Source organism: Pongo pygmaeus, chromosome 1 (genome assembly GCF_028885625.2).
Source record: "Pongo pygmaeus isolate AG05252 chromosome 1, NHGRI_mPonPyg2-v2.0_pri, whole genome shotgun sequence".
In the NCBI taxonomy this organism is placed as follows: Eukaryota; Metazoa; Chordata; class Mammalia; order Primates; family Hominidae; genus Pongo; species Pongo pygmaeus.
This window is the reverse complement of record NC_072373.2, coordinates 4,087,845-4,109,720: the sequence shown is the minus strand read 5'-3', so window position 1 is coordinate 4,109,720 and position 21,876 is coordinate 4,087,845. Positions and strand designations below refer to the sequence as shown.

Here is a 21,876-nt window from a genome sequence, read left to right as displayed (position 1 = left end):
TGGGATTTAAAACTTCCATTGTAACTTTAACCAGCGGTCATGTCAAATTTCACAACTAAGAACATTTTAACGCATGTAATACTGAGCACAACATGGGCACGTTTTTGTTGCTATGAGAACCTTCTATTTTGTATTAGACATTGCAGCCTTGACGACGCAATGTTTGTGCCTATTTTGCGCATGTTTTTCTACAGCTATTCCTCTCCTCTAGCAATAGTCTAACGGCTCTGGTTTCCTCTTGCGCCCGGCCCAGTTTTTCCGTTTTAGCTTCAGTTGTCATAGGCTGTGCTGTCGCTTTCTCTGGGAAAGGACGGTGAAGACTGGACGGGAGAAACCGGGAGGGCAGGCGCGGCCGTTCTGCAGCAGCCGGGCCGCTTCCCGGCGGGAGGCGGGCCGTGAACGGCAAGCGGGAGGAGGAAGGTGGGCCGCGGGCTGGTTCTATCACCCTCTTGGGAGCCCAGCTCTTCACCTAGCTCTCCGGCGCTTTCCAAAATCTGCAGTTAACAAAAATCGAGCAACGCCACGTCGCACAAACAGGACAGGAGGGGGCGAGGGGTGTGTGCGCGCGCGTGCTATCCCCACATGGATGAGAAATGAGGGAAAGGAGGGGTTGGGGACCGTGTGATGAAGTAACATGCTAGGCCCGGGACAAGCCCGGCTCCGGCCTCGGGTCTGTAGGGACAAGGCTGGGGGCCGGGTGGCGCGGCGCCCGGGTCCCGGCTGGCAGACGGGGCCTCTGGTCTTCCCCTAGCGCGAGGGTCGTGGCGGGAAGCGGGCACAGGGCGCGCGCTCCGAGCCTCCTCCCCGCCCCGCCCAAGGGTCTTCCTCTCCCGGGATTCAGAGCGGCCCCTCCTCCAGGCCAGGCTCGCCGCGGGGCGCTGAGCAGGCCGGGACACCGCGGCCGAGGTTATCGTTAGGCATCTCCCAGGCGACCGGCTCCGCAGCAAGATGGCGGACGAGAAAGACAGGCAAGGTAAGGTAGGGGCGGCGGGGAGCCGCTGCTCTCGCCGCCCGCCAAGACCCCGGGCTGCACGGGGAAGCGCCGGGTGGGGTGGGCCCTCGTCCGTCTGGAGTTCCCACCCGCAAGGAAAGGGCGGCCTGAAGAGGCGGCCACCCGGCAGCCGCAATCGCCCTGTCCCCGTCCCCGCAGCCCGCCCGGCCCCGCCGCTCCGCCCCGCCCCGCCTCTCTCCCCTCCTCCCGCCCTCTTCTCTCTCCCCCTCCTCCCGCCCTCTTCTCTCTCCCCCTCCTCCCGCCCTCTTCTCTCTCCCCCTCCTCCCGCCCTCTTCTCTCTCCCCCTCCTCCCGCCCTCTTCTCTCTCCCCCTCCTCCCGCCCTCTTCTCTCTCCCCCTCCTCCCGCCCTCTTCTCTCTCCCCCTCCTCCCGCCCTCTTCTCTCTCCCCCTCCTCCCGCCCTCTTCTCTCTCCCCCTCCTCCCGCCCTCTTCTCTCTCCCCCTCCTCCCGCCCTCTTCTCTCTCCCCCTCCTCCCGCCCTCTTCTCTCTCCCCCTCCTCCCGCCCTCTTCTCTCTCCCCTCCTCCGGCCTTCTTGTTTCTGCTCCCGCCCTCTTGCCCCTCTTCCCCTCCTCCCGCCCTCCTGCCCCTCTTCCCCTCCTCCCGCCGCGTCCTCCTTCCCCCTCCCTGGGAGGCCGGGTCTTGGCTCCTGCGCGGGCTGCGCCGGAGGCGCCGGCAGGGGGTGCTGATAATGGCGTTGTTGTTCACGGTCGCAGGGAAGCCGCCGCCGCCTCCACACCCTCGCCGGGGGTCTCGGTGCCGCAGGCGCCCCGCCCGTAGCTGTCCAGGCTGTGGGTCCCGGGTGCTGGCCTGGGTGAGGATGAGTTCTGGCCGCCAGAATCTGACGGGATCCTCTGTTTGCGCCGAAACCCCGCCCTGGCGCAGCCTGATGGCGTTCGCGGCCACCATTTTGCCTCCTTAATGAGGACGCAGGAGGACGGTCTGGAGGTCACAGCCGCTGCCTCCGAGCTTCCCGGTCCTCCGAAATGCCTGCCCCGCCGCCGGCTAGCGCCGCGCAACTGGCCTAGTGTCTTGTCTTAAAAACACACACACACACACCCACCCACCCCCACACACACACACCCCCCCAAACAGCAATTTTAATAACGACGAAAAACCAAAACCTGGCGGAGACCTTGGAACCGCTGTGCGCCGGCGAGGACCACCCAGCCCCGCGCGGTGGCCGCCTGCAGAGGCGGGACTGCGCTTCGAGGCTTAAGGTCGCCAGATCAGAGGCATCTATGTGTTGCCTGTGCGGAGACGCCAAAAAGTGATTACGTTTTTTTGCAAGACGGTTCATGTTGTTTTCAGTTCATGGTATGATTAAAACCCGATCCTTTGTTACCATGCCCTTAGGTACTAAAAAATAATTGTGTTTGATAGTTGGCAGTCACCCAAAAATATCCGAAAAGCCATCAAACAGTAAAGGTAAACAAGTAGGAAGTGAAAATAATATTCCTCCTTTGTTTTCTTTCTGGAGTGCTCAAAACACCCTCTCAAACCATGTTTCTCAGCATAGAACCAAGGGTGGTCAGGTTAACAGCTAATATTTACAAGGGAAGAAATGAACCCTGAGATATTTTAGTCACTTGTTCCGGTGATCACAGAAAATCGGCGAGGAAACAAATGAAACTGCCAACGATCTCCCTATTGATAACAAGGATACTGTGATTTTTATATAATATTAATCTGAGAAGCCAGGATTATTTTGTAGGTATTACCTTTACGAAGATGCCCTTACATACAAAGAAAAGGATAATTTTAAAACTTTTCCAGAAAAATGGATGGCTTATTTTTGTTCTTTATTTACCAAAAAAAAAAAAAAAAAAAAAAAAACCATTAGGAGATAAACTAGCAAGGTAATTGTGGATATTTATTTTCTTAAAAAAGACTTGGTTAGGTCAGTATGAGAAAAAACGCACTGGAGTATGGTACAAATACAATATCATTTTTTAAAAATTGAGAGCTTTCCTGATTTTTCAGCTTTTGAACAATATTTTTCTATTTAAAATAAATTCAGAGAAACAATTTTGTCGATAACTCATAGAAGTAATGACTGTTAAAAGCCGGATGCCATTCATTCAGAATACATATATTCAATGCCATTATGTAGATAAGGCATTCTACTTAGAACTTTGGAAGATACGAAGATGAAAAAGACATTGTCTTTGCTTCCAAGGAAGGCGAGATGAGTAAGGGAGATGAGATATATACAAATGGGAGGAAATAGTTAACTGGGCTGAGTAGTCTAGGTGCCAACCACTGTGCTAGGTGTGTATCCTTGTAGTCCGTGGACAGCAGCCTGGACATCACTGGCTGCCACCGACCTAATGAATCAGTCTTCATTTTAACATGTTTGTAGGTGATTTGTATGTACATTAACGTTCGAGAAGGCCGGGCGCGGTGGCTCACGCCTGCAATCCCAGCACTTTGGGAGGCCGAGGCGGGTGGATTACGAGGTCAGGAGATCGAGACGATCCTGGCTAACACGGTGAACCCCGTCTCTACTAAAAATACAAAAATTAGCTGGGCGTGGTGGCACACCCTGTAGTCCCAGCTACTCAGGAGGCTGAGACAGGAGAATCGCTTGAACCGGGGAGGCGGAGGCTGCAGTGAGCCAAGATCACGCCACTGCACTCCAGCCTGGCGACAGAGTAAGACTCCGTCTCAAAAAAAAAACCCAAAAACAAAAAAACAAAATAAAGTTCGAGAAGCACTCATGTGCTGTATCTCATTTATTGTTAACAGTTTTATGGAGTAACTAATTGCAGTTTGAAGGGTATTATGAAATAAAGGCATTCTGTCAGAGGATAAACTAAGTAGAGACTCACTTTGGTGATAAGATCTTTTTATGGAAATAGTCCATTACTATATTTGATTGTCAGCTACTGTATTTTGAGTTTTCAGAAATTACATCTAACCAATTCATCAGAATTGATTAAGTTTTGAGGATTCACTCAACTAAATTCATAAAAGACTGATGTGCAAACCTGAATGATTTATTAATTTAAATAGGGGTATATACATTGACTTGAAGGCTGATTTTGGCAATGGGTAGTGTGAATTTGTATTTCAGAAGTCATTTGATGACCATGGAATCACACAAAAGAAAGGATAAATTTGAAGGATGTGTTCGTTACCCTGTAAGTTCCAAAAGATCTGGGACCATTTCTGATCTGTTAATACTGAGTGTTGTGCAGAGGGCTTGGAACGCGGTAGGTAATCAGTAAATATTTGTTGAATTCAGAACATTTGAATTAATCAAAGACAGCTTACGAGATTTTAACCAAAGCATTCCTAGCTATTTTCCCCAAACTTATTCTATACCTAAAAGTACACAAAACTCGTTTTAGGTCTCTTTTCCCCTCTGCTTTACTGGTAAGATACATTCTTCTATTCCATCTGGCTCAACAAAACGTTTTATTTCACAATGCCACGGTATCCACTAGCATGTCTTTAAAAAACAACTACAAAAAACCTCATTGTAGAAATACACATATGTTTTAAATAGTTCATCTTTAATATTGAGATTTCTAAAAGTTCTAAAGGGGGAATAAGTTTCAGGGTACCCATCCTATCCACTCTTCTTCAATATTTAGAGATTAACTTTGATAGAAGTATTGAGAATATTGATAAGAAAAATTACCTAAATTAGAAGGGGCTATTGTGCTCATAAAACTTTTTTCTAAGATTATATACGTTGAAGTTGTTATACTTATTTGTAGCATTTTTTGCTTTCATACAGTGTAATTTATTTTTTCATAGATTAAAAATTATACAGAATTATATTAGCTAAAAGTTTAAACTTTAGAACCAAATTATTTTTAAAACCACTTTTTTAACTGAAAGAAGAATGTTTGAAATGGGATAAGAAAACATATTTTTGAAGTTTTATTATTTTTCCAAAGTTTCCTCAGCCGGAACATTTTTTGTTTTGTTCTTTCTTTTCCTTCTGTTTTGTTTTGTCTGTTTAAATGGAGAGTCAATGCAATTGTTGATTCTTTGGCTCCTTAAATCTTATTGTTTCTGTCTCTTAGAGAATTTTATATAGGACTGGAAGGATCTTCTGTTTGCAATTAGACTTATGTCTAGGAAACAAACTGCTTAGGTATAAAATTCAAACTTTTGGCAGCCAGCGAGCTTTGGAAAGTAAGAACTTTTTAGTAAGCTGCAGATATTAAAAGCTCACTCTAGGATTTACTATTTTTGTTTGTATGAAAATATTCTTTGTTACTTTGCATGCTTTGATAACATTGCTTGATAAAGTGCCTCTAATTCAATTATCAACTCCTAAATGGAAGAGGTTTTACAAGGTTTGTTGTTTTGTTTTTGATTTCCTTCATTGTGCCACTCTTTTGAAAACCCAACATTTGGAAATATAAAGTAAAAAACAGAAATTTCAGGTGCCTATTACTTTATAAAAAGGGTTCCCTTAAATAACGTCTTTTTTTTTTTCTTCTTTTATTTTGAGACAGGGTCTTGCTCTGTTACCCAGGCTGGAATGTAGTGGTGCAACCTCTCTTGCCTAAGCTGGAATGTGGTGGCGCCATCACGGCTCACTACAGCCTGGACCTCCTGGGTTCAAGTGATTCCCCCCACCTCAGTCTCCCAAGTAGCTGGGACTACAGGCGCGAGCCACCATGCCCGACTAATATTTTTAATTTGTAGAGACAGGGTTTCACCGTGTTGGCGGCTGGTCTCGAACTCTTTTTTTTTTATTTTTATTTTTGAGATGGAGTCTCACTCTGTCGCCCAGGCTGGAGTGCAGTGGCGCGATCTTGGCTCACTGCAAGCTCCGCCTCCTGGGTTCACACCATTCTCCTGCCTCAGCCTCCCAAGTAGCTGGGGCCCGCCAGCACGCCCGGCTAATTTTTTGTATTTTTAGTAGCGACGGGGTTTCACCGTGTTAGCCAGGATGGTCTCGATCTCCAGACCTTGTGATCCGCCCACTTCGGCCTCCCAAAGTGCTGGGATTACAGGCGTGAGCCACCGCGCCTGGCTCGAACTCTTGAGCTCAAGTGATCTGCCTGCCTTGGCCTCCCAAAGTGCTGGGATTACAGGCATGAGCCACCCTGCCTGGCCTCATAGTAACTGTTGATAGTATAGAGTGTAGTCTGTGGGACGGTACAAAGGTTGAGCTTTGAAGTAAGACTTGAATTTGAATTCCGTCTTCCCCAAGCTCTAATTATCTGATCTTAGCCGAGATGCTAAACATAAGTAGCTTCAAGTTCCTCAGATGTAAAGTGGGGATAATTATACCCCCAATATTTCATAATATTGTAATGGGGACAGTGTTTTCTTACTCATTTTTACATCCCCAGCACCTGCCACAGAGCCTGGCATCAAAGGAATGCTGAGGCTGGCTCACACCTGTAATCCTAGCACTTTTGGAGGCCAAGGCAGGTGGATCACTTGAGGTCAGGAGTTCGAAATCAGCCTGGCCAACATGGTGAAACCCTGTCTCTACTAAAAATACAAAAAATTAGCTGAGTGTGGTGGCGCGTGCCTGTAATCCCAGCTACTCAGGAGGCTGAGGCAGGAGAATCGCTTGAACCCAGGAGATGGAGGTTGCAGTGAGCTGAGATCGCACTACTGCACTCCAGCCTGAGTAACAGGGTGAGACTCTGTCTCAAAAAAATAAATAAATAAATAAATAATACAATAAAGGAATGCTGAATAAATGGGAAGGAAAGTGTTTGGTACATATCTAGTGAATTAGTAAGTATTAGTATCTGCTTAACATAAAACATAAGAGTTGGCCAGGCGTGGTGGCTCCTGTTTGTAATTCCAGCACTTTGGGAGACCAAGGTGGGAAGATCACCTGAGGTCAGAAGTTCGAGACCAGCCTGACCAACATGGTGAAACCCTGTCTCTACGAAAAATACAAAAATTAGTTGGGTGTGGTGGTGGGTGCCTGTTATCCCAGCTACTCTGGAGGCTGATGCAGGAGAATTGCTTGAACCTGGGAGATGGAGGTTGCAGTGAGCTGAGATCACAGCATTGCACTCCAGCCCAGGCAACAGAGCAAGACTCCGTCTCAAAACAAAAAAACAAATAAAACATAAGAGTTAAGAAAACTGTCTTACCAATTGGAATCATACATAATGCATTCTTGCATATTTCTGGGGTAATTTAATAAGTTTTCTTCCTGTTGTAGACCAATATAAATATTCAGTTAAGACTAACCAAAGAAGACGACTAGCTTTTTGAAGCCTAATTTGTTTCCTCTTATTCAGAATAAAAAAAAATTTGAAGAAAAACTGGACTGAAATTTGTTTTTGCTCTGATATATAAAATTTACAGAAATATCTCAAGAATAGTCATAATTTTAAAGATCAAATGGACAGTGAGATACTACCTCACGCCTGTTAGGAAGGCTATTATCACCAAAAGTCCCCCAAATAATAAGTATTGGTGAGGATGTAGAGAAACTGGAACCCTCGTGGACTGTTGGTGGCAATGAGAAATGGTGCAGCTACTATGGAAAGTGGTATGGCGGTTCCTCAGAAAGTTAAAAGTTGAATTACCATTTGACCCAGCAGTTCCATGTATGGGTATATATCCAAAATAATTGAAAGCAAGGTCTTGAGATATTTGCACAACCACGTTCATAGCACATTATTCATAGTAGGTAAAAGGTGGAAGCAACCCAAGTGTCCATCAGCGGATGAATGAAGAAACGAAATGTGGTATATACATGCAGTGAAATATTCAGCCTTCAAAGGAGGAAATTCTGACACATGCTACCACTTGAATGAACCTGAAAGACATCATGCTAAGTGAAATAAGGCAATCAAAAAGACAAATACTCTATGATTCCACTTACATGAGGTACCTAGAGAAGTCAAATTCATGGAGACAGAAAGTAGATTGCTGGTTGCCAGGGGCTGTGGGGATGGGAAAATGGAAAGTTGTCTAAGGAGTATAGAGTTCCAGTTTTGCAAGATGAAAAAAGTTCTGGAGATTGGTTGCATATTAGTGTGAATGTACTTAACACTATTGAACTATATGGTTAAAAGTGGTTAATACAGTAAGTTTTACATTATGTGTATTTTACCACATTTTAATAAATAGAAAATGTTGAGTACATTCAGAATGAAAGAAATGGTACATTGTTTTTCAAAAGCAATTTGGAAATTTGTATTAAAGAATAAATGATGATGGCTAGGCAAGGTGGCTCACATCTGTAAACTCAGCACTTTGGGAGGCTGAGGTAGGAGGATTACTTGAGACCACGAGTTTGAGACCAGCCTGGGCAACATACTGAGACCTCATCTTTGCTAAAAATAAAATAAATAATAATAAAGAAGTCGGGGGTTCCCTGTCTCGGCTTTGGAGCCCCCATCCCTCTGTCTCTGTACAGGGAAGCTTCTTCCTTCTCCTTTCTTGCTCCTTCTTGCCTATGAAACTCTCCATTCCTTAAAACCAAAAAAAAAAAAATAATAATAATAATAAAAAGTGATGTCCACATGCTTTAGGCTTTAATATACTTCTGGATATTTATCCTTAGAAATAGATTCTGAAAAGAATAAAAAATGCTTTAAGCACAAAAATGATCAACATAAAGTTATCTATAAACTTGAAAATATAGATAAAATTTGCATGTCCAACTAATTGGGGCATAGAAAATAAATTGTTGTATGTCCACTTGTTGGGTTGCAGCCAAATATATAAAAATTACATGTGTAAATGGGTAAGGACACATGGGGGAGCCCAGGAGATGATGATGATAGCAGGGTGATTAGACTTTTAGGAGCACTTATTTTTAAAATCTCATTTTAATGTCAGTTCTACAGAACTTTAAAAACCAACTTAAATATGCTAATTAAAAATTATTCTTACCCACTTGTGAAAGTGTGTTTACCAGATCCTGTACTTGACAATACTTTGTAAACCTCTAGTATGGATTTTATAGATATTAAGACTGTAAAAAAGTAGTTTTAGTTTTTATGTTTATTTTTTAAGAGATGAGATCTAGGCTGGACGCAGTGGCTCACGCCTGTAATCTCAGCACTTTGGGAGGCTGAGGCGGGCGGATCGCCTGAGGTTGGGAATTCAAGACCAGCCTGACCAACATGGGAAAACCCCGTCTCTATTAAAAATACAAAATTAGCTGGGCATGGTGGCGCATGCCTGTTATCCCAGCTACTCGGGAGGCTGAGGTAGGAGAATCACTTGAACCTGGGAGGCGGAGGTTGTGATGAGCTGAGAGTGCCATTGCACTCCAGCCTAGGCAACAAGAGCAAAACTCCGTCTCAAAAAAAAAAAAGAGACGAGATCTCACTCTGTCACCCTGGCTGGGGTGCAGTGGCTCGATCACAGCTTACTGTAGCCTCTACTTTCTGGGCTCAAGTGATCTTCCCACTTTGGCCTCCCAAGTAGCTGGGACTGCAGGGACGTGCCACTGTGCCCAGCTAACATTTTTATTTTTGGTAGAGATAAGATCTTGCTTTGTTGCCCAGGCTAGTCTCAAACTCCTGGCCTCAGGCAGTCCTACCACCTGGGCCTCCCACAGTGCTGGGATTACAGGCTTGAGCCACCACATCTGGCCCATAATTTTCTTTTTTTAAATGCACTAGTAAAACTGGGAGTTTAAAAACGTGGAATAGAATTTGGACATTGCCTTTTTTTTTTTTCTTTTTAAGATTTTTCTTGTTAGTGTCAATTTATCTGACCTTTGGTTTGAAGAATTTCCATCTAATGAGGAAGATAGGCGGCTAAGGAGATAATGATACAATAATGTGATAAATGCTAGGATAGTTGCACATGTATGATGATTCGGTGCCCGGGGAGAGTCACCTGATTCACACACACCCTCTTTAAATTATAGCCCCTTTTTATTCCCTCTCATAGCTATTTGTTTTTTTCCTCTTTCATACTATATTTTGTAATTACCTGTAGATGTGTTGTTTGATGTCTGCTTCTCCTAGACTCTTAACTTCCAAAAGGATAGGGGTCATGCTCATGCATATACCCAGAGCGTGGCATATAGCTCAGTATTTGCGGAATGTTGAATGAAGTTGGCTTTCTGAAGGAGATAACCGAAGCTTATCTTTTTTTTTTTTTTTTTGAGACGTAGTCTTGCTCTTGTCGCCCAGGTTGGAATGCAGTGGCGTGATCTCGGCTCACTGCAACCTCTGCCTCCTGGGTTCAAACGATTCTTATGTCTCAGCCTCCCAAGTAGCTGGGATTACAGGCGTGTGCCACTGTGCTGGGCTCATTTTTTTGTATTTTTAGTAGACGGGGTTTCACCGTATTGGCCAGGCTGGTCTCGAACTCCTGACCTCAAATGATCCGCCTGCCTCGGCCTCCCAAAGTACTAGGATTGCAGGTGTGAGCCACTGCGCCTGGCCTAATTTTTGTGTTTTTAGTAGAGACGGGGTTTCACCATGTTGGCCAGGCTGGTCTGGAACTCCTGACCTCAAGTGATCCGCCCACCTCGGCCTCCCAAAGTGTTGGTATTACAGGTGTGAGCCACGGCTCCCAGCCCCAAGCTTATCTTGAAGGTGTAATAGCACAGAGAACAAGTAGGGGATGGATATTTCAGGAAGAGAAGAAATAACATACTTGAAATTGTGAAGACTCAATACGGCCGAAATTTAGGATGGGTTAGGAGATGTGGGAATTTTTATTCTTAAAGCTTTGGTGAGTGATTAAAAGTTTTTAACAAGGCCGAGTGCGGTGGCTCACGCCTGTAATCCTAGCACTTTGGGAGGCCGAGGCAGGCGGATCACAAGGTCAGGAGATCGAGACCATTCTGGCTAACACGGTGAAACCCCATCTCTACTGAAACCCCGTCTCTACTAAAAATTCAAAAAAAAAAAAAAAAAAAATTAGCCAGGTGTGGTGGCAGGCGCCTGTAGTCCCAGCTACTTGAGAGGCTGAGGCAGGAGAATGGCGTGGACCCAGGAGGCAGAGGTTGCAGTGAGCCGAGATCGCCCCACTGCACTCCAGCATGGGCAACAGAGCGAGACTCCGCCTCAAAAAAAAAAAAAAAAAAAGTTTTTAACAAGATGGGAGGCTGAGGCAGGATAATCACTTGAACCTGGAAGGTGGAGGTTGCAGTGAACCAGGATTGCGCCACTGAACTCCAGCGTGGGTGACAGAATGAGACTGTGTCTAAAAAATAAAAAATAAAGTTTTTTTTAGCAAGAGACAATCATATTGGTTGTCTAGAAAAATCACTTGAGCAAGTGTGCTCAGTGGATTAGATGGACTCCAGGTTTGGGACTCCAGGTTTGTCCCAATATAGTAGTCCAGAAAGACCCTGAACCAAAGTAATGGAAGTCAGGAATGAAACAAGGAGATAGGCTAGAGGAAATGGATAGATTTTGTAATAGGACAGATATGAATATTGAGTCAGGTAAGGGACATGATTTCTGATTGGGTAACAAAGAATAAAGAGGAATAGTAGAGTTATGTAAATAATAGTTCTAGTCTTGCACATGTTGAGTTTAGGTGCCTGTGAGGCATGCAGGTTGAGATATAACATAGGCAGCACTGTGTGCTTGGTACCTAAATATCTGTTGAATGAAAAATGAGAATGATGTGTGTTGGATCGCTTGAATATATTCCTCTGTAAGTGCTTGTAGTCTTGGGAATGGTTGAGAATGTCCAGAAAAAATGGATACAATAAAAAATAATGTTGACTGAGGCCGGGCGCGGTGTTTCACACCTGTAATCCCAGCACTTTGGGAGGCCCAGGCGGGTGGATTACCTGAGGTAGGGAGTTCGAGACCAGCCTGACCAACATGGCAAAACCCCCTCTTACCCAAAATACAAAAATTAGCCAGGTGTGGTGGCAGGCGTCTGTAATCCCAGCTACTTGAGAGGCTAAGGCAGGAGAATCGCTTGAACCCGGGGAGACAGAGGTTGCAGTGAGCCGAGGTCATGCCATTGCACTCCAGCCTGGGCGACAGAGTGAGACTCTCTGTCCCCACCCTACCACCCCACCGCCAAAAAAAAATGTTGACTGAAAGGAGAAGTGACTAGGATCAGAACTCTGGGTAAAAATCAGTAATTGAACAGAGAAAAATAACTTGTGAATAAGATTGAAAGCACAATTGCAAAATCATGGGAAAATGAGCAAATAGTGCCACAAAAGCCAAGTAGGAAGAATTTCATGAAGGAAGCACTTAAAAATGTTGGGAAAAACTCCCCAGTGGTTAACATTTATAGAGCACTTACTCTGAAGTAGGCACTGGGCTAAATGTTTTACGTGTATTATGTCCTTTAATCCTTACAATAAATCTATGTGGTAGGGGCCTCTGTTACCCGCTTTCCACAAATAAGGAAATGGAGGCTTAGATAGGTAAAGCAGACTTCCAGTTTCAGCTCAAAAGGTAAGCGCTTGGAAGTCATCACTCCGGTTGCTCCTGGAGCCATAAACTGGAAAAAATATTTGTTAATTTTGACAAATTGCTGGAGGCTGCATGTGGACTGTCATGAGAGTGAGAAACTCCTGGAAGCCTGCAGTCTTAGGAGGTCCCTCACACTTCCTCCGGTTTTACTCCTAGGAACCCCACCGAGTTATTCTGGTGAAGAGCCAAGCAAGGTTGGTTTCACAGGGGAAGGGGAGAGCAACACTTTTGAAATATGCTAGTGCATTCTTCATAAAAAGGCCAATTTCAGTGGCCTCTAGTCTGGTCTTATCTCAACGGATGGGAAAAAGCTGAAAAACACTTGTGAAGGTCACAGCCCATTGACACAGGTCCACTAAAAGACTGAGATTTAATCATAAGTTGATAGAATTATCCTCACCCATACCTTACCACCACATCAACAGGAATACAGTTCAGTACAATTGACAGTGGCTTGCAGCTGGAAGACCTACGAGATGGAGACTCTATTTAAGGACAAGTTCTTAGGGAAGCCTGAAGAGGAATCTGGCACCTACAGCTACAGCAAACATTAAACACAGCCCTCCTCCTAGCCAGATTGAGGTAAGGCCTCACACTAATGGCTGATTACTATCAGGTCTGGCTTCCAACAAAAAATGACAAGACATGCTAATAGGCAAGAAAAACAGCCCAAAGAGACAAAGCAAGCATCAGAACCAGACTTAGATATATGATAATGGGTGTTTTGTAATTATCAAGGAATTTAAAGAACTATGATTAATATGTTAAAGGTTCAGGCCGGGCTTAGTGACTCATGCCTGTAATCCCAGCACTTTGGGAGGCCAAGGAGGGTGGGTCACTTGAGGTTACGAGTGTGAGACCAGCCTAGCCAACATGGCAAAACCCCATCTCTACAAAAAGACAAAAATCAGCCAGGCGTGGTGGTGTGTGCCTGTAGTCCTAGCTACTTGTGAGGCTGAGGCGGGAGAATCACTCGGACCCTGGAGTCCATAGACTCAATGTGGCTGAGGAAAGAGTCATTGAGCTTGAAGGTATGTCACTAGAAACTTTCCAAACTGAATTGCAAAGAGAGAAAAGAATGAAAAAACAACACCCAAGAACCTTGGGATAATTTAAAAGGTGTGAAATAACATGTAATTGGAATGCCAGAAGGAAAAGAAAGAATAGAGCAGAAGAAATATTTGAAAAAATGGGCTGAGCGGCCGGGCGCGGTGGCTCACGCCTGTAATCCCAGCACTTTGGGAGGCTGAGGCGGGTGGGTCACCTGAGGTCAGGAGATTGAGACCAGCCTGGCCAACATGGTGAAACCCTGTCTGTACCAAAATTAAAAATACAAAAAATTAGCCAGGTGTGGTAGTGGGTGCCCGTAATCTTAGCTACTTGGGAGCCTGAGGCAGAAGAATCTCTTGAATCCAGGAGGCAGAGGTTGCAGTGAGCTGATATCGCGCCATTGCAACAGAGTGAGACTCCAGTCTCCTAGGGAAAAAAAAAAGAAGAAAATCATCTGGAAAGCTTGTTAAAACATAGATTGTTGGGTCTCACCCTCAGTAATCTGGAGTGAGGGGGTCTGAAAATTTGCATTTCTAACAAGTTACCATAGGATGAGCATGCTGTTAAGAAACATTGATCTAAAATTTAAAGTGAATTTTGCCATTTCAGTGTATTTCCTTCTAGGTTTTTTCTAGGCAGATTTGTATTTTGTTTTGTTTTACAAACTTGAGATGATATTGAATATGGTTTTATGTCCAGCTTTTTTCACTTACTATTAGAAACATTTTTTCATGTCACAAGTATTTCTTAAAAACATATAAAGGAATTGCATTCATTATATTAGGTTGGTGCAAAAGTAATTGTGGTTTTTGCTATTAAAAGTAATCGGGCCTGGCGTGGTAGCTCACACCTGTAATTCCAGCACTTTGGAGGCTGAGGTGGGCGGACCACTTGAGGTCAGGATTTTGAGACCAGCCTGGCCATCATGGTGAAACTCCGTCTCTACTAAAAATACAAAAATTAGCCGGTCGTGGTGGTGCATGCTTGTAATCCCAGTTACTCGTGAGGCTGAGGCAGGAGAATCAGTTACTTGTGAGGCTGAGGCAGGAGAATCACTTGTACCCAGGAGGCGGAGGTTGCAGTGAGCCAAGGTTGTGCCATTGTACTCCAGCCTGGGCAGTAGAGCAAGACTCCGTCTCAAAAAAAAGAAAAAAAAGTAACCGGAAATACCGCAATGCACCAACTTAACCTAACATTAATACTTATGGTCACTATAATTTATTTAAGGTTTCCCTAACTGTTAGATATTTAGGTTGTTTAAAAATGTTCTGTTGTAAATGTTCTTATACAAGGATTTTTTTTTTTGACCCAGCTTTGATCCTCATCCTCTACCCACTTTGGAAAAATTTCTTTTTTTTCTGGAGAGACAGGGTGTCCCTCTGTCATCCAGGCTGGAGTGCAGTGGCCCAATCTTAGCTCACTGCAGCCTCAAACTCCTGTGCTCAAGCGGTCCTCCCACCTCAGACTCCTGAGTAGCTGGGATTACAGGTGTATGCCACTGTATCTGGCTAATTTTTTTTTTGGGGAAAAATAATTTTGTTGAATCTCATCTCTGTTGGGTCTTACTAGTTACAGAGGATAACCCAATTTCCTAATTCTGTGAGCATCTTGTGATCCTTTCGTACTAATTATATTATTTCTTTCCAGTTTTAAAGAAATCAATCATAGACCCACATATTGCCATTCAGAGCTTATGATCAGGATAAAATACAGATTTGTTTATTGTCTCTCTATCCTGTTACAGTGGAAATGATATGAAACCAGATATTTTGTTTCTTTTGTTACTAAATCCCTGGATTTAGAAAATGTGTAGGATATAATAATCACTGTAAATATTTGTTGCAAGAATGCACGAACCAGGAGGAACACATTGATGGCACCTTGCATCATCTTATTAAGAGTAAATGTATTTTTCTGTGAATCCTTTTAAAATACTGAAAATAGGCTATGTGTGGTGACTCACACCTGTAATCCCAGCACTTTGGGAAACTGAGGCAGGTGGATTACCTGAGGTCAGAAGTTCAAGACCAGCCTAGCCAACAACGGTGAAACTCCATCTATACTAAAAATGCAAAAATTTAGCTGGGCGTGGTGGCGCATGCCTGTAATCCCAGCTACTCGAGGCTGAGACAGGAGAATCGCTTGAACCTAGGAGGTGGAGGTTGCAGTGAGCCGAGATCGTGCCATTGCACTCCAGCCTGGGCAACAGAGTGAGACTCTGTCTCAAAAAAAAAAAAAAGAAAAAGAAAAAAAAGAAAAAAATAGCTCAGAGTTACCACTACATTTGCCAAGGCACTCAGATTGCAAATCACATATTTAATCTAACCTCGTCATTTAAAAGACTGGAATAGCACCTCCACTTCAACATAGTGATTGGACACACATATTTATTTTAGTTTAGTTTAGTTTAGTTTAGTTTTTCGAGATGGAGTTTCTGTCTTGTTGCCCAGGCTGGAGTGCAATGGTGCAATTTTGGCTCACCACAACCTCCACCTCCCGGGTTCAAGTGATTCTCCTGCCTCAGCCTCCCAAGTAGCTGGGTTACAGGCACCCGCCACCATGCCTGGCTAAGTTTTATATTTTGAGTAGGGATGGGGTTTCACCATGTTGGCCAGGCTGGTCTCAAACTCCTGACCTCAGGTGATCCACCCACCTTGGCCTCCCAAAGTGCTGGGATTATAGGTGTGAGCCACTGCACCTGTCCCACATATTTATTTTTACTCCTGAAACCCGACTAAAATGACAGTAAAGAAGTAAAAAAGGCACAAATGTACAGGGATGAAGAAAATAGGAAAGGAGATAATGATGGTATGTAAAAAGATAGAAAGTGAGGAGACAATGCACTATTAAACGGTTGGACCAGGCACAATTTACCTAGCATAAACAAAAATACAAGCCTGTGGAAGAAGAAGCCAAAAAGAAACAACAAACCAATTTGAGCTTAAAAGCCTTGAAAGGCTCAGGATTAGACACAGCAGCCATCTCAGAAGGCATGTGTGTGGAGTCAGGCTAAATAGAGGAGATTTGGATGAAAGTCAAAAAGCAAATGATTAAATCTCCCATCCCCTGGAGTAACCGGGTGACCATGCAGAAGGCTGGTGGTTTACGTTGAATAATTTAAATCAGAGATGCTCAGGACTTAGGGATGATGGTACCTATCAGAGATGGTAGAGATGATGTGCCATTATTATTATTACCATCTTTGAGGTAGTGGCTGAAATATTGTTAAAATTTATATGAAATTCAGTATTATCACAGAGGTTAAATATTCTGAGTAGGATCCAAGATAATAAACCTGAAAAATGGTAATATGTCTAATATATGTCAGAGCAATGGGGATTTGAGATTCTCTTATTTAAGATCTTCATTAGCTACGAGGAAGAAGAGCTATGTACCTCTTTAAATGGTTAGTTGATTTGCATTAGTAGCTAAATTACACAATAGTTATAACCAAAAAAGCCTCAAAAGTGAAAACGAATTTAGAGATTAAAAATGTTCAGGTGAAATCAGTAAATGTAATGAAATTTCATATGAAATGATGCTATATGATGAAATGAGAGGAAAATTAAAATCTGACCTCAATTTTAGTGACTTTTTATCTCTATTACACTTCAGCCACCCACTTTCATGGCCAAACCATGGATATTGCCAATATTCAGGATTATGCCACCTCTGAAGTCCTGAATTCAGATAGTCCATTCTCGGAACATAACCTTATTCAATGCTATTTCAAAAGAATTTTGTGAAATAAACTTTGTGAAGTAATTTCAAATTTACAGAACAATTGTAAGAATAGTATACACAGAGGATTCCCACATTTCCTTTGTTCAAATTATCTTATTTTATTTTATTTATTTATTTTTTTTGAGACGGAATCTCGCTCTGTCGCCTGGGCTGGAGTGCGGTGGCGCCATCTTGGCTCACTGCAAGCTCCGCCTCCCGGGTTCACGCCATTCTCCTGCCTCAGCCTCCCGAGTAGCTGGGACCGCAGGCGCACGCTGCCACGCCCGGCTAATTTTTTGTATTTTTTTTTAGTAAAGACGGGGTTTCACCGTGTTAGCCAGGATGGTCTCGATTTCCTGATCTCGTGATCTGCCCCCCTCGGCCTCCCAAAGTGTTGGGATTACAGGCGTGAGCCACCGCACCCGGCCCAAATTATTTTATCTTAACATTTTGCCATGTTTTTTTTTTTTTTTTTTATCATTCTTTCTTTCTGTTTCTACATATATTTAAAATTTTTTCCCCTTCAGCTATTTGAGAGTATGTTATACAATCATGCCACTTTATCCGTTAATATTTTGGTGTGTATTTTCCAAGAACAAAGATAGTCTCTTTTGTAAAGTCTCTATGAACTTTAACATAGTTTTTTTTTCTTGAGAGGGAGTCTTGCTTTGTTGCCCAGGCTGGAATACAGTGGTGCCATCTCAGCTCACTGCAACCTCCAGCTCCTAGGTTCAAGTGAGTCTCCTGCCTCAGCCCCCTGAGTAGCTGGGATTGCAGGCACGCACCATCACGCCTGGCTGATTTTTGTATTTTTAGTAGAGATGGGGTTTTGCCGTGTTGACCAGGCTAGTCTGGAACTCCTGACCTCAAGTGATCTGCCCACCTCAGCCTCCCAAAGTGCTGGGATTGCAAGCATAGGCCACCGTGCCCCGCCAGCTATTTTTAATTCTATTGTCCATATTCTGATTTTATCAGTTGTCTCAACTGTCAATATCTTTGTATAGCATTTCCGCCTCTAGCACAGGTTTCAGTCCGGCATCACATATTGCATTTATTAATAGTTGTCATGTGTCCCTAGTCATCTTTACTCTAGAGCAGAACCTCAGTCTTTCTTTGTCTGTGGTGATATTGAGCACGGATTGATTCAGAAAAGGTTTTGATCTCCTTCACAAATTCATAATCTCCTCATACCGATAATCCTCTCATTTCTCCATTCACTCTGTAAACTTCTTCACTTATTATATGGCAGAGAAAATAACAAGCCATAAAGTATAAGCTCCTTGGCCAGGCGCAGTGACTCATGCCTGTAATCCCAGCACTTTGGGAGGTCAAGGTGGGCAGATCACTTGAGGTCAGGAGTTCGAGACCATCCTGGCCAACATAGAGACACCCTGTCTCTACTAAAAGTATAAAAATGAGCCAGGTGTGGTGGCACACACCTGTAATCCCAACTACTTGGGAGGCTGAGGCAGGAGAATCGCTTGAACCTGGGAGGTGGAGGTTGCAGTGAGCCAAGATTAAGCCACTATACTCCAGCCTGGGCGACAGAGCGAGACTCTGTCAAAAAACACCCCCCCTCCAAAAAGAAAAAAAAAGCCTCCCTCAATTTCCTGACACATACATGTTCATCTGTACTTACTGGCTCCTTACAAAAACCTCTTACCTGGTTTACTTGTTTCCATTTATTATGCTGTAAATCTGGTTACTGGTTAATGAATTCTCTGCCCTACCCTTAATGTCTTCCCATTACCCTTAGGATAGTCTGAATTCTAACAAAACAGATAAGAATGTCTTATTTCTCCAGGGGTTTTTTTTTGTTTTTTTTTTTCTGATTATGTTTGGTATCACCATTCATGCATTCTACACTTTATTATACGCTTCATCATAGAGAACAATTTCTTTGTTGTTCCCGTAATGAAAGTGCTAGCCTGTGCACATATTGTTTCCTTATCCCGGACTTCGTTTAGTAAATAGCATTGCTTAGTGGTTAAGAACATGAAGTCTGTAGTTAATCCTTATGGGCTCAAATTCTGGCTTTGCCACTTAAGAGCTGGATAACTTTAGGCAAGGTACTTAGGTGTTCTAATTTCTTCACATGTCAAATGAGGAGCATAGCAGAGCCTGTCCATTGTGGTGGTAAAGGATGTTGTGGAGAACTTCACATGCCGTCAGAGCTCTAGAAATGTTATTAGTCCTTACTTACCGTGTTAGGCCTGGTGCTAGATGTTGGGGAATAAAACAGATTTGGGCCCTGTCCTCTTAGATATTACTGTAGAGGAGAGAACCATTAAAGAGTTACATAATTATTGGGCCAGGCGTGGCGGCACACACCTGTAATCCCAACACTTTGGGAGGCCGAGGTGGGCAGATCACTCGAGGCCAGGAGTTCAAGACCAGCCTGGCTAATGTGGTGAAACCCCGTCTCTACGAAAATACAAAAATTAGCCAGGCATGGTGGCACACACCTGTAATCCGAGCTACTTGGGAGGTGGAGGCATGAGAATTGCTTGAACCCAGGAGGCAGAGGTTGCAGTGAGCCGAGATCGTGCCACTGAACTCCAGCCTGGGCAACAGAGGGAGACTCCATCTCAAAAAAAAAAAACACATAATTGTTATAAGCAGTTCAAAAAAGTTCAGGGTTCCACAAGAGGGACATCTGATTTAAATTTTTCTTTTTTCTTTCTTTTATATATTTTTTTGAGACGGAGTTTCGCTCTTGTTGCCCAGGCTGAAGTGCAGTGGCATGATCTCAGCTCACCACAACCTCCATCTCCCGGGTTCAAGTGATTCTTATGCCTCAGCCTCCCGAGTAGCTGGGATTACAGGCGTGTGCCACCATGCCTGGCTAATTTTGTATTTTTAGTGGAGATGGGGTTTCTCCATGTTGGTCAGGCTGGTCTCGAACTCCTGACCTCAGGTGATCCGCCCATCTCGGCCTCCCAAAGTGCTGGGATTACAGGTGTGAGCCACCATGCCCGGTCTGATTTAAATTTTTCTTACTTCAGTGACTTTGAATGTGACATTTCCTCTACCAAAAACTACTACTAGTAGCAGATGAAACTGCGAATTTACAAGCCTGAAGTAAGAAAGGAGCACAGTTTATTAGAGGAGCTGCACGAGGGCCATTGTGGCTGGAAAGGAGACATGAGGGTGGGAAGAATGGTGTGAAATGAAGTTTGAAAGTAGGCAGAGGCCAGATCTTTGTGAAGACCAGGTCAGGGAGGCTGACTTCTATCCAAGAGCGAGAGGGAGCCATTGGAGCTTTTTAAACAGGGAAATGATACAATCATTATGTTTTTAAGAGGTCACTTGGCCAGATGTGATGGCACGAGCCTGGAGTCCCAGCTACTTGGGAGGCTGAGGTGGGAGGATTGCTTGAGCCTAGAAGTTCGAGGATGCAGTGAGCTATGATCACACCTGTGAATAGCCACTGCACTCCAGCCTGGGCAACATAGTGAGACCCTGTCTCAAAAAAAAAAAAAAAAAAAAGATCACTTGCTTGCACTGTGGAAGGTTGGAGCACGGCAAGAGCAGATAATGATGGTGGTGTCTTGGATTAGACAGCAGCGGAGGAAATGGCAGAGAAGGTTTGAGAGTCTAGAGAGTCTAAATGTTTTTGTGACTGGATGTGGTGACTGGATGTGGGGACTGGAGGAGACAGGGGTGAATGAACATCTTTCAGTCCAACTTCTGACTCTTGCTTCTCATCTTTATCTAAGGCCCATCCTCAAGTCTGAGGTGGGTGCCACTCTTGTGCCTCCGTAGGGCTGTCTGTGTACGTCACTAAGTTTTAGCACTGATCTGTTGTGATTTACTATAGCTGGCCTGTTTTCCTTTTAAGTTAGAATATATTTATAGTAGATGGTAGCTGATCAATAAACATTTGATAAATGAAAGCATAGATTAACATAAAACTAGATGATGATTGAGTACAGTATTTCTTTTTTTTTTTTGAGACGGAGTCTTGCTCTGTCACTCTGGCTGGAGTTCTCAGCTCACTACAACCTCCACCTCCCGGGTTCAAGCAATTCTCATTCCTCCGCCTTCCGAGTAACTGGATTACAGGCGTGCATCACCACACCTGGCTAATTTTTTTTTGTATTTTTAGAAGACACGGGGTTTCACCATGTTGGCCAGGCTGGTTTCGAACTCCTGACCTCAAGTGATCCGCCCGCCTCAGCCTGCCAAAGTGCTGGGATTACAGGTGTGAGCCACAGCTACGGTATTTCATTTTAAGCCTAGTGTTTTGGTGGTATATTGTCTTTGGATCAAGTTGTTTATGAAAAAATAATTCTCAAAGAACTATTCCTACCGCCTCCCTCCCCTAACGCCCCCCTACCCAGCCAAAGGCCAAGAATTGGATTCTTGATTTTTTTTTTTTTGACAGCATATGTCTGGAATATGTATTGGTATTAATTGGGTCAAATAGAACAATAACATTATCTGTACTTTCAGTTAATTAACCTTGAGGGCATTTCTTTACCTTCTTTTTTGTATGCTTTAAACGGTTCCCATGGTAAGTATTCCTCTTGGGGCTTATTATTTTATCTTAATTTCTGTAGGTGGGGTTTTGAGTATCTAATTAGATATTTAAATATTTATACGGACATCTCCATGTTAGAAAAAACTCAGCTGCACTATTTGTTTAAAAAACATCTCTTATATCCTTAGGTGATTTGACTTGTGTTTTGTTATGACTGCTCCTTTTGTATTTATTATCATTAATTTGTTCTTT

General features: G+C 43.7%; 1 protein-coding gene across 7 annotated transcripts in view; it reads left to right on the top strand.

Annotated features, from left to right (window-relative positions):
• Window positions 1-260: 260 nt before the first annotated feature.
• Window positions 261-21,876, top strand: part of EFCAB2 (EF-hand calcium binding domain 2) — a 161,391-nt gene continuing 139,775 nt past the window's right edge. For 6 of the 7 annotated variants that reach the window (XM_054447073.2, XM_054447063.2, XM_054447044.2 and 3 more), the window contains exon 1: window positions 431-973. In XM_054447073.2, coding sequence (XP_054303048.1) covers window positions 949-973 — 25 coding nt within the window. In that variant the 5' untranslated portion in view covers window positions 431-948. The other variant, XM_054447033.2, reaches the window with a different exon arrangement.